The sequence below is a fragment of the Sander lucioperca genome, chromosome 12 (assembly GCF_008315115.2).
Source record: "Sander lucioperca isolate FBNREF2018 chromosome 12, SLUC_FBN_1.2, whole genome shotgun sequence".
In the NCBI taxonomy this organism is placed as follows: domain Eukaryota; kingdom Metazoa; phylum Chordata; class Actinopteri; order Perciformes; family Percidae; genus Sander; species Sander lucioperca.
In genome coordinates, this window is record NC_050184.1 from 11619101 (window position 1) to 11637434 (window position 18334).

At 39.4% G+C, this 18334-nt stretch overlaps 1 protein-coding gene across 6 annotated transcripts in view; it reads left to right on the forward strand.

The window, feature by feature from the left end:
• The first annotated feature begins 3091 nt into the window (after positions 1–3091).
• cfap74 (cilia and flagella associated protein 74) overlaps positions 3092–18334 on the forward strand; it is a 64413-nt gene continuing 49170 nt past the window's right edge. The window contains exons 1-14 of one of the 6 annotated variants that reach the window (XM_036007918.1): positions 3092–3278; positions 3778–3880; positions 4042–4123; positions 4443–4607; positions 5574–5672; positions 5778–5882; positions 6817–6990; positions 7402–7512; positions 9651–9753; positions 10986–11143; positions 11289–11502; positions 11608–11763; positions 15473–15631; positions 15830–15948. In XM_036007918.1, the coding sequence (XP_035863811.1) occupies positions 3781–3880; positions 4042–4123; positions 4443–4607; positions 5574–5672; positions 5778–5882; positions 6817–6990; positions 7402–7512; positions 9651–9753; positions 10986–11143; positions 11289–11502; positions 11608–11763; positions 15473–15631; positions 15830–15948 (1745 nt within the window). In that variant the 5' untranslated portion in view covers positions 3092–3278; positions 3778–3780. Of the gene's footprint in view, positions 3280–3776; positions 3881–4041; positions 4124–4442; positions 4608–5573; positions 5673–5777; positions 5883–6816; positions 6991–7401; positions 7513–9650; positions 9754–10985; positions 11144–11288; positions 11503–11607; positions 11764–15472; positions 15632–15829; positions 15949–18334 lie in introns of all 6 variants that reach the window. The other 5 variants (XM_036007919.1, XM_036007917.1, XM_031286230.2 and 2 more) reach the window with 5 other exon arrangements.

Genomic DNA, 18334 nt, shown 5'->3' on the forward strand with positions numbered 1-18334 from the left:
GAGAGAGAGAGAGAGAGAGAGAGAGAGAGAGAGAGAGAGAGAGAGAGAGAGAGAGAGAGAGAGAGAGAGAGAGAGAGAGAGAGAGAGAGAGAGAGAGAGAGAGAGAGAGAGAGAGTCACTAATCTGTCAATTCCCTCCGTTGCTTGGCCTCTAAACGTCAGATTCAATCTGACCAGGGAAGGAGGGGGCGGCCGGAAAGCATGTCACGAACATAGGACTTCAGGATATTATGTAATGTTTGACACATTTGAATCACATCCATTAGGTAGGCTTATTACTGTCTCACTCTGGTGGAAAAAGGACACACAGCTTAGGCCCCTGCCCACTTTTGGAAGTCCTGAATGTGCTCTGGTAGGCCTAGTGTTTTCACATAGACCTAGTCATTCATTTTTATGACATCAGTAAGTAAAATACATGTTAGACTGAGTATTGTATTCTCTTGGGATAATTGGAAGGGCGTTTTAAAATTAAACAATTCCTCATGGGACTCTGGAAAAGCTGACTGCCCCAGGTTGACATGGACATTTGGTCAGCAGTAGGCTATTATGTGAGAAATGATAAACTAGGCTAGGCCTACTCTAAGAGGATTCACTGTTAGCTCTAAACCTCCACCCCAGACTGTTAAACAATTCTGTTGTAGCCTAATGCACATCACAAAGCACAATAGGACCACAAGACATATTCAGGAATATGACAGGGCCATTAAGGTGCGCCAACATAAAACATCCATCTAGTAACCTTCATTGCATGTCATTTCGCATCTTTCACTCCCCTCCTTTCCTCACGTCTCTTCAAGGCATAAAAAAAGCCACAAAATACAAACACAGACACACACACACACACACACACAGAGAGAGAGAGAGAGAGAGAGAGAGAGAGAGAGAGAGAGAGAGAGAGAATACCAATAGAACATAAACTATTATATACATTAAATATTTAATGAGTACCACAACCACAACACAAAAAGCACGTGTTATAGGAGTGTCAACATTTACAGTAGCTATAGAAAGATAGGCTACTACTATTTTAGTACCACATGCTTATAGGTAATCAATAACAAAAGTGATTTAAGGGTTATTTCTGCAATTCAGTTTTGCACTTTTAGAAAGTTTGGGGAGAGATAGATCTTTGTTTTGATTTGAAAATTCACATTTTAAGTGTTGATTGTCAGCTGACTATTCACTTAATGATGATGGCACCTTTGCCACAGTGTTTCTAACCAGTTGAATTATGTTTAGGTCTTTTTCCAAGAGGTGTTCACCTTATTTTCTACCCAGTTTAATAATGTCACCAGATAAAAGAAGCCTTGACAAATGTTAAAATGGATTATAGGCTAAAGCAAAAGCAAAACAAGGTAAAACACATCTCGCTGCCCACATGAATTATTCTATGAATTTCCAAGGGTTTTATTGTATCATATGACTCCCAGAGGTATGCTGTATAATCTCAGTAAGCATTTTAATCTCCTCTCAGTTCAATTAAAAATCAAATATAGGATTAATAATACATGTATCCCCCATTCTGTCAAAAGGGGTAGGCTTTTATTTTCTCCTTATTAAAAGTAACCTCTTTTATGTGCTGTAGTTCAGTGCACAGTTGCAACAGTGCGCCTGCCCTGGTTTCTGCTGCCTCACCCTGGGGAGCAGAGGCAGGCCTATAGAAGCCGTGGCTGTGGATTTAAACCACTGTCTCTCCCTCCCACCGGACCTTTCACTTGGATTTGCACTGCAAGTTCTTTTGATATGATACCAGGCTGCAGTAGCTACACGCTGCAACGCACTGCATAGGATTTTCTTCTCCGCGTCTCCCTAACATAAACTATTTCTTATTCCTCTCACCCTCATGTATTCTCCTTCTCCATCTCTACTCAGTCTGCTTCCCTCCTGTTGAGCCATCCTTTATGTGAGCTGAAGTCTGCTTCCCTCACAGTTACTTTGCTCTGCCTTTATCTCTCTAATAACGCTATACATTCACATATACACTCATACTAGGCCTATTTATGTATTCAGTCTCCCATGGTGTTACAAAATATTCCTGAAGGCTAATACAAATTTCCAACATAGTATACAGTAGGAGACACACTTCTCTCCTTCTTTTTCTGAATTCCTCTTCAACATTATGATGATTGAAAGACTTTGTGTCAAATAAAAGAGAATCTTTCCAGTAAAAAGCTCATTGTGCCAGTGCAATACTGATCAACTACAAATTAATATATTTTCCCAGTGTACTGTAAATTAGATAGGGCATTGACAAAAGATTTTGCATAACTCAGATTTATCATTCTTTCTGAACCAGCTGAGATACGTATTTCCTGCTGAGTGCGGCTCGCTTGATCTCAATCAGAAGAAATACAACAGTACTGGTGAAGGAAAATATATTGAAAGGTAACAACAGTCAGAAAGTCACTGTGGTATCTGAAGGTTTACAACTTTGACTTAAGGTTTGCCATATAAGGGAATTCCTATGAACTTTACCCTACTGTTGCTGAAACATTTGGAAACTGTTAACATTAGAAGGGGCCCCCTAAGACAGAAGATATTTTGTAGGAGCTATACCATGTCTAAGGCCTTAAATGGTCAGTTCCCTACTCCAAGCATACTCACACCAACACTTTAGGTTACATAAATGCACAGATAAATACCATGTTTTAACAGCAGAACGAGAGAGCGACAATATTTGAAGATCGGGTCGGTCGTCTCTCCAAGCTCTCTGCAGGAGTTTGTAAATTGATGCTGAAATCTTTGATGTAATAAACCTTTTTATAATCAAGATCAGTGTCAGCGAAGTTCCTCTTCCACACATCGGCAAAGCAGCACTGCAACTAAAGATACAACATCACAAAATATCACTGGCACTGTGTGTAAAAAAACGTCTTCCTAATTCATTCGAAAATACTTTTAATCAGAGCTGCGATTAGAAGAACATCACGTAGGCCTACGCACATCAGGCTACAGTGATTCATTTTTAACATAAAGTAGGCCTACTTTGCCTACCATTTACTGGTGCACAATGTGATTTTATTATTGTGTTTTACTCTTTGAACCTCTTATTGTATAATTTTGGCGGACCTTGGATCATAATTGACAAAACGTCATGTTGTTGCCACCAGCAGGTTTCAGTTGGAAGTTCAGACTCCTCAAGTGGCTTCAAGGCCTCGCCCCTTGCGTCCCGTCTCCTTGGAAACACTAACAAACATGGCGGATTAACCTTCGTTGTGAGGAAAAAGTCGTTTTGAGAAGATATCTTGCCAAAAGAGGGGGCGCCTAGACAAGCAAGGTAACGGCTCCATGTTCGTTAAATGAAGTGTTTAACTTTAAATGTTATACAGCCTAAATTCAGCATTAATTGTGCCTTAACATAACGTTAGTTGCCAAACTTTCTAACTAAGTCAGCCACTATCGAGAAACGACACGCGAAATTCCATTCAGAAATCTGGTTATTGAATGTTGCCTTACTTAGTGCCAATATGATACACCTAAAAAAAAAATACGAATAACATCTGCTGCAATTCACCGACAGCCAATCTTCAAATCGGCAGACATATTATCCACCAAACAACATTTTAAAAACAAAAAAATTCAACTTTTTAAATGAAACCAGCGACTATTCCTGTTGACAAGCAACATGAGCTAACGATTACATTATGCTAACGTTACAGTAAGATTGCATACTGAATGAATGCATTAACGCCTAATGTCTGCCGAATGAAGGTGGCTTCCAACGATTCAGTTCAGGTTTGTCTGGTAATATGCACCTGTGTGTTATTCATAAATAAGGGAAATGGACGTCGAAGACAGGAACAGTCCATTTGACGTGTCGTCAGACAGGTGTGGAGAGCTGGGTGTCCACCTCAGCACTGATGATGATGAGGACAATGAGGGTGAGTGACAGCTCCTGTTGCTGCCTTGTTTGCAAAATGCAGCTTGTAGTCTCTATATTTGTAGTCACTAAGATACCTTCTTCTCCTTAATTCACAATCTACAAAACTGTCTTTGTTAGCTTAGTTTTAAGAGACTCTGAAATCCTCACTTTTAATATCAGAAGGTGGTCCAGGTCAGAAGACCTTTAAAGATGAAGAGGCAGTCCTTTCTCCTGATTTGAAGTGGTTAGAAGAGTTGTATGAGTAAGTGTTTCTTGCTTTTCTGTGGATAATATCACAGACAATTACATATACCATCTATGTATTAATCCTTAATCCTGTTATCTCCCTATCAGTATTTAAAACATCAAGTCAATGTCACTCAATATGATTCTCAATATATTTGAATTAAAAAAAAAATCAATTTTTTCCAGAATTGATTCTAATGTTTTCTACATCGTAAAACCTCAGTACAAACACATCCAGGCATAATGGTGGTAACATTTTATGTATGTACATAATGCATAGATTTTGTGTTAAACATGCCCTCTTTTCCTAAATGTAATCTCCCATCTGCCTGAAGAGAGGACGATAGTGATATGGATGGCGATGGTGACCTTGCGGTTGCAGCTGTCAATGGTAAGAAGAGGAGTTATGCCGAGACAGCACGGATGTTCAAGCTGAGACGAAACCTGGACCAGCTGGACTGCTTTCACCAACAGAAGGAGCATGATGTGCTGAAAGCCAGGTCTGGACCTGGCAATCAACAGACCTCTAGAGCCACAGTAGCATCATACTCTAGATAGCGATCCCTGTGTCTTTCTAGACTCTACTGAAAACTGTACACGTAATGGAAACCATGCATGCGTTCTTTTACTGTCTTTTTGTCACAGGTTGTTGCATTGCTAAGAAAAAACAATTTTCCACTATCTTTTTTTTAGTTTTTGGAAAATTTTCTTTTCTTTTTTTTTTCAGCATTATTCCACATTTCCAGGTCTTTCCCCTCTTGCCCTCTTCACACAGAGCCAATCATTTCTGTACCAATTGATTCAGCTATTTGCAGGAAATCATTTCAGCTGAAGAGAGTACATTTCCCATAATGTCCTCTCTTCCCACTTTTCTTCCATCTTTTTATTTGTCTGCACTGCGAGCCATTAAGCAACCGATGAACTGTGAAGTCGTCCCCAGCTAAAATAGCTGTCATTTTCCTTTTGCACAAAACATCAAAGGTCAGAGTGGAGTTGTACTGCGCTCTGATCAAACATGAGTTTAATGGAATCTAAGCACACCTGGCTTTTAACCAATCTGAAGCTTTTACCGTACCATGTGCCAAGATTTTCTTTTTATGACAGTCTTTTCCCATCACAGATTGTTCTGTTGCACACCATTAAACTGCAAAAAGAACATTGAGCAATTCAATAGCTGTTTAGGTGTGTGTGTGTGTGTGTGTGTGTGTGTGTGTGTGTGTGTGTGTGTGTGTGTGTGTGTGTGTCCACTCTCAGCTTTTCAATATCTTCATTAGATTACCTTGTTAGCCGACAGAATTACCTTCCTTTTTTAATGCAATGCCTGCAAGGAAATCCATTAGCCTAATGCTCTGAGCGCGTTGCACTTTAACTGCCTTGAGCATTTTCTGTCTGATTGGCTTTGATCTGGATTGCTTTCTATTTCAACACTCAAACTTGTCTCTGTTATTTTGTGTTTCTTTTCCCAGAGAAGAGCTGAAACTCTGTCGCCAGAACGTCGAAAGTTTGGTGGAGCAAAGGGATAAATTGGAGAAAGACATAGAGCGACAGAGAGCAGAAGACAACAGGTGTGTTCAAAACAGTTACTGGTCTGTACTTTATATTCATATATGAGATGTTTCTGTTTTGCCCTACCCCTGTGTATTCCACTCTTTGTTTATTTCATTCTGCAGTGTGGCAGTGTTTCAGTTGCGAGCCCAGCATAAGAATCTGTGTCAAAAGCTGCAGAGTGAGGAGGAGCTGGAGGGCCACATCAACACTAGGCTGAAGCAACAAGAGTGAGTCCGAAAGGAAAATGGTTTAACAGTAAAGTCTTGTTCTGACAGGCTTTAGTACAGCATAAAAAAATACAGCTCCCCCATTTATTTCAATGGTACTGCTGCATTAACACTGGGGCAAACACAGAGGGCTAAAAAAAGCATGGTCATCCAGCAAAAAAGTTCAACCTGCCCAAACTTTTGCCGCAACACAATGTGGCATCATCCAGCAACAAAGCACTGTATTTGTCAATCAGTAGTGCACGTTCCACCATGATAACTTTCTATTTACTATAATTATATTACAAACCGCTAGGCAGTGTTTAGATGTCCCGTAGATCTATTTCTCAAAACAAACTTCCTGGATTGTATTTCAGCATCTCAACGGTAGCTGAAACAACACGTCACACCAATGCATTCTTGTGTTTTTTCTAACAGGGCTCTTTTTAGTCAGGAAGCCTGGTTACTTAACATTTTGTGCATCTGCATCACAGTGGTAAATGTGTAAAGAACCATCTTCGAGTTTGATATGCAAGAAAAGCTTTGCCTTTGTTATGTTGGACTGTTTAATACAAAAGAAAAAATCATTCCAGTGTGTTGTGGGGCAGTTTCGCTCATTTTAAGAAACCTATAAGGAATCCTGCCTCATTCTGTTTTAACAAACTGCTAGTTTTCCTCTAATGGTCTGAATGGCTGTTTCGTAGGCTTTTCAATAATCACCCATTAAGTGTTTGCCTGTTAGACCAATCGATTCAGTTGAGTGATCTGTTCTTAATCATGATTTAAATAAAAACTACAAAATCAAATCCGCATTGTGCTTCAAAACCCCATTGAAGTCTAGCTTCTTACCTACTGCAGTAAGTGACTGTAGTGGTAGATAAAATACACCACCAGTCAGCATTATTAATTTCATGTTCTATCTACATCCATCTCATTTTACATCTTGGCTCCTCAGAATGGAGCTGAGTGAGGTGGAGGTGGAGCTTGGCAGGTTCTCATCACTCTGGCAGGAGGTGCAGGAGGAGGAGCGGGTCTTCCAAGTCCTTAAGAACCAGAAGGCAGCGACGAGGCTGCAGCAGGAGAAGAAAGCCAGCCAGAACCTGCAGCTCAAGATGCAGCATCTCAGGGAGTAGGGAAAACAACCATCCTTTCCATTCACACTGTATGTGTGTGTGTGTGTGTGTGTGTGTGTGTGTGTGTGTGTGTGTGTGTGTGTGTGTGTGTGTGTGTGTGTGTGTGTGCGCGCGTGCGTGCGTGCATGCGTGTGTGTGTGTGTGTGTGTGCAACAACTTCTGCTCTGTTGTGCAAACAAAATGATTGATCTCAGAATATAAACAATTATTAATTTGTGCACTGAAGTGAGATTAAATGCAACATAGTGTCTTGTATATTCAAAGTATCACTCCCCTATCATATGAACTATTGTTTGTCCTGTAAAAACGTGCTATGACATTGTTTTATCGATTCTTTTTATGATAAGCCCGTGTGGGGAATAGGTTATATCAACCTTGTAAGTGTTTCTTTGATTGTGTTCTGATAGTAAACAGGCAGCCATGCTGAGGAAAGAGGAGGCTGAATGTCAGAAGAAAATCGAAGAAGGCCAGGCGAGCCGCAAGATAGCTGCTAAGTACTTAAAAGAGACCATTAAAAGGTAATCAGCTTTTAAGACAATAAATAGGGCTTAGACTAGAACAAGAATATGGTATATCTCGGAGGACTCGTTGGAGAGTTGACACATCCTTTTGAACATTCACTCATACTGGCAAAATATAATACAAGCAAGCCTGACAGGATACTTTACAGAGCTCAAATTCATACAGAAAAGCTGAAAGTGAATAGTAGATCAGATCTGAGGAGAAAAAGTGATGAAGTGCATGAAATGTAGATTTTGTTCTGGTCTATACTAGGCTATGGTGACAGTGGGCTTATGTGACTTTGACTGGTCACCCCCCTAACAGAAGGGTCTTGTTGCCAATTGAAGCAAGAGTTTTAGAAATCCAATACAGTCACCTTAGGTCCACCTCAAAGCCTTAAAGAGACAGTTCACCCCAAAATCAACAATACACATTTTTCCTCTTACCTGTTATGCTATCTATCAATCTAGATTGGTTTGATTTGAGTTGCCCAGTGTTGAAGATATCAGCCGTAGAGATGTCTGCCTTCTCGCTAATGAAATGGATCTAAATGGCACTTGGCTTTGGGTGCTCAAAGCACAAAAAATAAAATACATTTAACAAAACTCAGCAGCAATGTCTCTTTCCAGAAATCATGACCTGGTTACTCAAAATAATCCAAAGCCTGGTTGTGGGCAGTCATGTAGGAACTATTTTCTTTCTAACGAACTACACGCGCCAACTGTATCACCGCACAGACGGAATGGAAGAGAGGCTCGTCCTCCTCGGCTGAGCTACCTGTAGCTTAGCAATACTACTAGCTCACCTGAACTAGCATTATCGGTACAGTTCAGGTACAGTTCAGGTATGCTACAGCTCAGCCCATGGAAGACGCCCTTAATGTTGACATCTCGCACTGTCACAAGCACAAGCCTCTTATCCATGAGTACGCTTCCTAGAAAATAGAAAGAAAAGAAGAAAGAAAATAGTTCCTACATGAAACTGCTCACAACCACGTCTTTGGATTATCTTGAGTAACTGAGTCATGATGTCTGGAAAGACACATTGCTGTTGAGTTTTTCAAATGTATTTTTTTGGCGCTTTGAGCACCACAAGCCAAATTGATGAATAGCACTACAGTTAAGAGGAAAATATATATTTTTGATTTTGGGGTTACTGTTCCTTTAAAGGAAAAGGCTAACAATATTATATATTTTCTTATTGTCAGAAATAGCCATAAAAAAAGAAATGATCCCTACTATAAGTATAATTTTCCCTGAGAAGTCAAAGCCTGCTGCACTCTAGTTTATTCCTCTGTTGAGGGTCACATGTTCTTTCATTAACATGAAGATAAGCACTGTACTTTATTATGAGTCAAGCCTACATACGCTATACATACAAATGTATTTACACCAAATGTGTATTAATCAGCAGCTGAAAATAGTACCAAAAAATCCACAATTTACTCCTGTTTGAATAATGTATATTTTAAGCCCAGAAATTTCTTAACCTTTTTTGTTTTTTTTAATTAAGTTATATATTTGTGCAGCATATAGATTTTTCAATAACCACACTGCTTTGGGTGGATTATCCTATTATACAACGGCAACATGCCATCAAGGGAAATATAATTATTGTCTATTTATATAACGGGGCTCTACCTTTGATTAACATAATTTTCTGCTCCAAGTACTTACAGAGGTCATTGTCTAGTAACAGCCAAAACGATCAGCCAATCAGAGGCCTTTCCTTTAAACAGAAGAAATTCCTATATGTCTTAAACGCCAAGGTTGTGGATTTATTTCTGTGAATTATTCTCTTCTATTTTGTTTAGTTTAGCCATACCTCATATATTTTTCTTTCAGTAAGATTTAAATGGATGTTTTTTTATATGTACAGTATGTGAATGTTTTTTTTTTTTTTTTTTAAATGCCTATATGTATCTGGAACCTGAGCCGTATCAGTATTTACCACTTAAAAGCTAAAGTGAATAGTCTTGTTATACTCAGAGCCAGGGTTATAGAGAATGCATTATTTATCTGAGTTATAATGGTTAACCTCAGTGTTGCTTAGCTCCTGGAAGTTTCAATCCCAAGCAGTAACAGGATATTTGTTTTTCTCTCTGTCGCTGTATTTGAGCATTTACATGCTTTGTGATTGTACACTTTTCATTCAGGATGCATCAGCGAGAGGCTGAGAAGGAGCAAGAGAACAGGGAGTTACTGGAAAAGAGGATACAGGCTGTCAAGTCACTGAAATCTAACATAGCAGCCACTCAAGTGAGCAACCGCACCCACCCATACTGATACTGTAGCATTATGGGTGTTGCTATAGCAGTGATGAGATACTCAGGCTGTAGTGCTATGTATTATTAACATTTTCTAAAGCTATCATATCTATAGTGCATTATAAGATTATTCCAAAGTGCATAAGTGAGCAACCTTTTAAGTACGCACCATATTTAGTGATGCATTATATACCCATAAAGCTTTAAAGACATGGTGATAACAACGTTGCCTAATTTGATTTGTGCTAAAATGGCACACATGTAACTGTAGAGTTAATTGCTTGCATGTAATAACTGAATGTCATTCTGATGTTTGTCTAATGATTATTATTGCAGCCAAGTGTCATAATGCATCTCAAGCAAAGGACCATCAGTTGAAGTTATTACTACTAGTATGAACACATTGTGAACATTTAGGAATAATTATTAGCAATTAAAAGTTATGAAACAACCTTTTTGAAATGTGCATTATGAGTGCTGATATATTATCAAAATCAGTGTAAGTGTATATAAGCCATAAGTTATAAGTATATATGTGCTTTTTAATTTACCATTTGCCTTTAAGCTAACCAATTAAATGGAGCCCGGCAGATGCTTCCTCCTTAACTGACCAGAGTAGCCACGACAACTTGGAACTTCAGTTCCTGCTGTTACAGTAACATTAATTTAAGAGCACAAATTTATAATGTATGTTTTAAATTCAAGGGTATGAATTACTCACTTGTTAGCACAAGATATATGCTTGTATCATGACACCTGATGGGCTCTGTAGTTTTTACAGTATGAGTACCAGTGTTTTTAATGGGAGATGTCATATGCATAAGAATGTTGAACATATATGACTTGTTGAAGTTGCAATAATGTCTGTGATCATGTGAATTTTACATTGCAAATCACTGTATTGTACATACTTTCATTAGGAAGCCAAAGGAAATTATCATACATTTCTGTCATTAGGACCCGGATTTATTTATTCTATCCACTCCGAACATGTTCTCCTCCTAGCTAGGAGAGATGTGAAGCAGAAACCACATTTTCATTTGATTGTCATTACACCCCCTCAAGTGTCTTCCAATTCAACATTCAACAGATACATTTCATATCTGAGGATAAAATAGCTCTGTGATAATCATCTTTCCTACTTCAAATGATGATGAACTCTTTATAAGGCTCAAATATGATGTGTTCAAATATAGCTTTATTGATCTCATGGTATTTCTTTAGGAGAGCTTACGGGTCCATCAAAGCAGAGCTAAAGCAAACAGCCAGAGGAAAGAGCAGCGACAGAGACAACTGAGAGAATCCCTTCAGGCCCAAGGAATCAACAGTATCAAGCATATGTACCAACAGAAACAACTAGAGGAGTTAAAACGAAAACAAGAGTACGTCCTCTCCTCTCCTCTCCCACATGCATGTCCTCCACTCCCACTCCATGCAGCAGTGTGTGGGTGTTTTCTCTCGCTGTGTGCTGAAGAATACATGACCGCATTTCAGTATATTACAGTGTTGTTGATTTGCTTTTCTCAGGGAATTCGAGGACAGGCAGAAGTCAAAGAGAGTGGAGATTGTGGCAAAAATCCTTCAGGAGGAACAGCTGGTAAAGAACAGAAAGAGGCACCAGGCACGGCTGCCTAAACCCACAACCACTGACAAGTTCCCATCTCTGGGGAGAGCAAGAGAAAAGCTCCTGTACTACTTGGATCCTAGCCCCCCATCAGCCACCGAGGAGAGTGCCACAATTGTGAGTGGCTCATTACATCTGAGATGACATTTATGAAATGACCGCGTGAAGCCATCGAGTGCATTTTGAACAATTATGACCCAATGTGTGTGTGCATTTGTCCAGCAGTCAAGACAGTTCAGTGACAGCACCAGCTCATCGTCACCTTCCTCTGATGTTGAGGACCTGGGGGAAACCATGCACCATGAAGTGGACGACCAGAGCCTTGCTGACAGCCTGGCTGAGCCTGAGTTCTCTGGGCTGTGGGACCAGAACTACAAGGTGCACTAAACAACAGCCACTGCCAACCAAAAGCAAATCCCTGCAAGCTGCTAAATTTAAACACTCATAAATCATGTCCCATTTACGGTACAGCAGTGACATCCTCTTTCTATGGATGTGCTTATTGCATAGTTTTCAACAGCTGAATTCCCCACTTGAAAACTGAAGCACGTTGTATAAATAACTCCACTGAAAGCCAACATTTAATTGATTTGAAGTAGTTGCGTAGCAGGTTCGATGTAAACAACAAAGCTGATGCAACTGAATTCTAGTTCACTGATTTAATCAGGCTGGCTGAAACCTGGCGGTTGAGGTTGCATGGGTAGGAACAGGGATAAAACACAGGTTCAATTGCCTTTAGCTCTACCTCCGGCTTGTTATTGTGTTCATATAAATACAGGTGTCAGTTTTTGTGGATGGGAAACCAGTGAGAGATCATGTTCTCGTTCATGCACAGAAGCACAGTCTGTCTTAACCCTCCCAGGTCAACAATCAGGCCACAGTGATGAGGCAATCCAAGTTTTTGAGGGCTTGTACTGATATTTTTAGATAAGAGCTTTTCTGTTTGCCATCACTGTTTGCATTAAAAATGGGAGAGGGTTTACATTAGGGATGTAGGCAATTAGTGCTGAAACATTTGTCGATTCATTAACAACAGTTGTAAAATTCTGTACTTTTTTTAATTTATTTTTAATTTAACCTTTATTTAACCAGGTAGGCCGTTGAGAACAGGTTCTCATTTGCAACGGCCAAGAACAGCATAAGCGTACAAGACAACATACAGTTTCACATTCAATATAGTACAAAAAAAAAGAGTGCAATCATTTAATAATAATAACGGAGTGTCTATTTGCACCCCAGGTACGAATAGCCTCGGCCACACAGCTGAGCTGTTCACACCCTGTGACGTAACAACAAAAACATGTTGCTCGCGTGCACCGAAATCATGGCGGATGTTCATCTTCCATGACTGCAGAAACTGGCATATTAGGAAAGTTTTGTCTCTAAAGTTTATAACAATTGAATTTCTAGCGGAAAATGGATACTACAGTTGCGCTTTCTGTGTTCAGTAAAAGCATACGACCGTTAGTTTGTTAGTTAGTACCTATTTTTTGTATACAGTATGGTTACCTAGCAACCGAGGCTTGAAGACACCAAGTGGTAAACAGTTGTACAACATTCTGTAAGAACTGGTAGGTGAGTGGTTAGAACACTGAGCTTTGTTCTGGTGGTCTCGTGTTTTTTTCATTTTGGATTGGATAATTTGCATGCAATTGCGCAAGTCAGGGCCTGCGAACGCAAACATTTTTTTGCAGGGTGGTAGGGGAAGACTCATGAATATGCTTGCTCTGGTTGGGTTGGTTAGGTTTAGGTAAGAGGAGTGGGATTGGTTATGGTTAGGGTAAGAATGTCAGGGTGATAATATTCCAAAAAGGTGTAATACATGAGTAGTATGGATAACTGTGTGCAAATATATGCCAAGGTACTGTAAATGCACAGGGGTGCAAATAGCATACATTGATATTTGTACCAGACGGGGTATTAATAGAACACATTGCTGTGTGCACCGGCGGGGTATGAATAGCATTCATTTCTAATTGCACCAGGGTACGAATAGCTCTTTTAATTGCACCAGGGTACGAATAGCATACACTGCTTATTGTACCAGGGGTGCAAATAGCCTCCCCCTAATAATAATAAACAAATGTTACTGTTTGATGTCCCTGCAAAGTTAATATCCTTGGGTTTGAAAACAGGACGTTTAAAGAAGTCACCTCGGAATCTCGGAAATTGTATTGTTGACTTTTTCTGTCATGTCATGTTTTATTGATTTAACAATTCATTCATTAGTAAGAATATAAATTAAAAAAAAGATTATAAATAATGGAAAAAAAATGTTATATGTAACATAATATAATGCATATCACAATGGTATAACCATTCCGACATATAATTGTCATAAGTTGCTCAAATTCTTAAAGATGGAGATTTGTGGTACATTATGTCGGCGGTGCTATGCGTGTGTTTCCAGCAGCTGGACCTTCATAGTAACTGCATTGTTTGTACCACAAGTATCTGTGTTCAGAACCTGCACGCCACAAGTGGTTTTCTATACCACAGAAAACTGTTCGGTGACTTGTTGGAGGTTTGACTTCACCTATTGCCCGCAGCTCTTTTTCTATCCAGCTAAATGTGGCTGCTGGTACTTTCACAATTCCTCCCCTGCAAAATGATCCCTGGCTAAACTAATTAATCCATTAAAACATATCATTAATAGGATAATGATGGTACTACTGCTACTATAACTACTGATGATGACAATGATAAGGAAAATGATTGTTGTTTTACTTGTTACAATAGAAGCATCACACTAATAAGACATTAGCATACAGTACAATGAGTGCCTGTAGGCAACTAGCACTGACTTCTGGAACTTCTACAATACAATACATATGTAATCAATCAAACACCATCACCACAGTGTTGCACCACAGTGACAGCATCGATTCTGAGTTTTTCTTTGAATCTGAAGATGAACTGCCTTGAAGAGAGGCAGAGCTGCTCTGTGGTAGTGGCTGATAGAAGCAGGAGTGTCTCTAGCTCACTGCCATGGAGGTGAGTTGGCTATCTGTCTCATCCAGCCCTCCACACACTTGAAATGTGCGGCGACAGGCATCACTTCTCATTGTGCTGGTGCCTTTGAGGCCTCAGACCGAGCACGGTGCTTACAGCTCAGAGCTGTGAGCAAGTGACAAGTCAAGTGGAAGCGATCTCTCCTCCTAACATGCAGATCTGACTCATTCCCTCATCACCGGCTACTTCTCAACACAGTAATGGCTAGTGCATTAGATGAGCACAGCAATGTAACAAAGCTAATAAGATGATTCATGAGGGGGAGAATAATGAGGAAATGTCAGTTCACTTCAAGTGCTTTACAATACAGAAAGAATAGAGCAGGGATAAAATGTCAAAACCATAAAAAGTGTAACACTTTTAAACCTTTTAACACACAATTTACCTCTTTTGTTTGTCCTTAAGTAGCCTAAATGTTGGAAAATTCATGTTATTCAACACTGTGTGACACAGCACGTCATATATTCTGTTTGAGCTTGTTCCGACCAGGACTCATTGTCGACCCTCAGTACTTTTTTGGTTCTATCTAAAAGGTGTTGCTAGCACCTATCTGTACTTGACAATTGTCAAGTACAGATAGTTGATTATACACTATTATATATGTTTTCTTTTTAAAACAAAGAACACTTTTCAATCTCATAATAGAATTTCATAATGCTAGATTACATTATATTTCATCTTTTGTGCACCTAATGACATGTGATGCATATTAACATCACCACTTAATCTGTAGGATATCACATTCCATTCTTGTTCATGCATTCAGAGGATAAAACCAAACACAAAGGAAAAATCTGAGGAACTAAAGAAACAACTGACAAGTAACAATCTTTTTTTTTTTTTTACTTTATGATGACAGAAAGTTCAGTTTAGGATTTAGTTTCATAGGCATTAGGCATACTCTCAAAATACATTTCCTACTTCTGCCTTTCTTTCACCTGTGTTCTATATAAAGAGTTTTTTTTTTAATGTCAGTGAATTTAGATTTTGTTATGACGGTGTGCTAACAAGAGTTTTTATTATAGTGATTATTTTGTATTACTTAACCATCTGTTGCTTCCCTGTGTGGTTACAGATGCTTTTGAATGAGAAAACAGCATTGGTGCAGACAGAAGTAAAGCAGGAAGAACCTGCAGTGGCCAGTGGAAAGCTCAGCATTCCTCCTAAAAAGGTTCACGGAAAGGAGCTGAAAGGGCCTCCATTCATCAGTAAACCAGAGATCATCCTGTTTAAGGTACCACACTACTGGTTCTGTAGAATGCACATTCTGAAAATACTTTGTTATAGGAATTCATGGATTTAAGCATGATGAATACTAATAAACTTGTGCGTAATGTTCATTTTTCCTCTTGAAAACATGTAATTAACAGTGGATTTTTGATCTTTTGTTGATAGATTTTAGACTGACATTAAGGTGAATGTTCTGTTTTAGGACTTTGAAGTGGGGAAGATGTATAAGAAGAAAATCGTCCTGACTAACATAAGCTACATCACCAACCACTGCAAGCTTCTCGGGGTCTCCGCCCATCTGAAGGATTTTATCTCTATCAAGTAAGAGTTCTCTAAACACACACGACGGTAGTGGCTACGGTACAGTGCACGTGTGATTGAAAGCTCTCAATGAATGTGAATAATGGCAAGAATGCTTAATTCTGCTGAGTAATACAAGTACTATACATCTTGAAAACAAATCATACCTTGTCATGTATCCCCAGCTATGATACAGCCTATTGCATTGGCCAAAATGAAAAAGCTTAAAAGTGCAATTCACCAGTTTAGCATTGCACTCCTATAACATTGTCGGACTCACAATGAACGTAAAAAAAACATGTTAAAATTTATTGACAAACAGAGATTTCGTCCTTTTTATTACATGCTGTTCTTCTTCCTTGTTTACACTATCCACAATGCTACTCGACTGCAGACAGATTTGGGCGTGTTATGCTCATAGCAGCTGTAGCTTTGAGCCGCTAGCCTCCAGCAGAGAAGAGGAGCCGGCTACAGATGTCTGGTAAACTCTATCTAACTCCACACAACCAGGTTTTTTACCAGATTTTTCACCAGATTTTTAAACTTGTAGTCCAGTCAACGTTGCCTCAGGTGACATCACTTGAGGCGATTGATCAGATTTCGCACAGCTCCCTCTGGAGCCGCTTCATACAACTTTTTCGTACATATGCTATAGTACTCCCCAAGGCCTTTATACAGACGTTGATGCATTAAATTGAGTTTCCCTTTAATAGGCATTCAAAAATAAACGGAACTTTCAAATCTTCTATTGCTACTTTAATAAGGTCATTAGGACATGATGAAAATCAAATAGTGTCATCAACTTCTCCATCCAAATTCCATTAAAGTTTGGATGAAGGTATGCTGTTTCTAGAGCTAGAGGTGTTTACAACAACACATGTTAAAGCTTCTATAAACTCAATATATGTTGGACAGCTTCAATAAACACATTGAAACTAGTGCTGTCATTCGATTAAAATATTTAATTGTGTTTAATTGCATGATTGTCCATAGTTAACTCGCGATTAATCGCAGGTTTTTTTATCTGTTATAAATGTACTTTAAAAGGGATATTTTTCAAGTTTTTAATTCTCTTATCAACACGGGAGCGGACAAATATGCTTGCTTTACGCAAATGTTCGTTATTATTGCAACAATCCAAAACAATGACAAATACGGTCTAGAACAGGGGTGGCCAACCAGTTAGGTATAAAGAGCCACAAAAAAAACGCACCATATCAAAAAGCCACACAACACATGCACGTCCACACTACAACAGCAACAGTGTCTTCCAGATCTAATGACATACATACATAGCAGTTTTCATAGTTTTTTTTCTCACTTAGATTGACTCAGTGGGAAACCTGACAGTCTTTGTTATCCACAATCCTTTTCAGGTCTTGCTTGAACTTGGTTGTGGCCACTCGAAGCAACTCTCCCACTAATTTGTCACTAAAGGGGCTTTCAAACAATCGGATTCAGCAGTGAAAGGGTTAACGAGGAAGGTGATCTGTGGCCGCTGTTTTTCCTCAGGTTGCAGAATCTGTCCTCAAAACTCTGCTACATTATTTTCCATTTTAAAATAATTGGCAGATGTATTGGCAGATGCATTCAAATGTGTTTTTTTTACTTATCTGAAATACTGTATGTTTCAGAAAAGTTAAAAACAACAATCAACCAATGACACAGCCCCAAGCCACACAGTAAGAGCCTCACAGGAGCAGGCAAAGAGCCGCATACGGCTCAAGAGCCACAGGTTCGCCACCCCTGGTCTAGAATATTCTCCAGAATAATCTCAAAGGTACTGTATGCTCACAAAATATGCTGAAAGCATATCATGGCAAACTCAAGCCCACCAAGCAACAGCAGATGGGCACATTCAATACAACCACTTCTTGTCATTTTAAAAGACGACGGAGTGGACATGAAAGCAAAGCCTGTCCTCCCACGTATGGACGCCATCTTGGATCACCACGATCACAGCTCTCTTATGAGCCTCAGCTCAGTGAGTCAGTCTACGTCTCTGCTATCTCCTCTCTCTCAGCCTGCCAGCAGACCACAGGCAGGGCAGATATGCATTGTTCTCCAGGTCACTCACTGTGTGTCACTTTCCCATCAGCTCCCCCATGACTTGATGTGGTTTCTTCGTCTCTCTTCTTTCATGCCTGACTGAGTGAAGAGTCTCCTGATGACTCTAAAGCCCGTGTGCTGGACCACTTGTCTGAACATATCACCTTCTAGTTTCTGATCTTAACTCACATGTACAGTACTAACAACAGGTGCTGCCCGCTGTTAGTTTTCCACATTAGATTATTTAGTACTTCATTACTTGATACAAAAAATCTGCAATTTCTTCCATTATGATAAAAGCTGGTTTGTCACTCTACTCATTATTCAATGACATAAAGGAAAGGATTAAGTATTTACA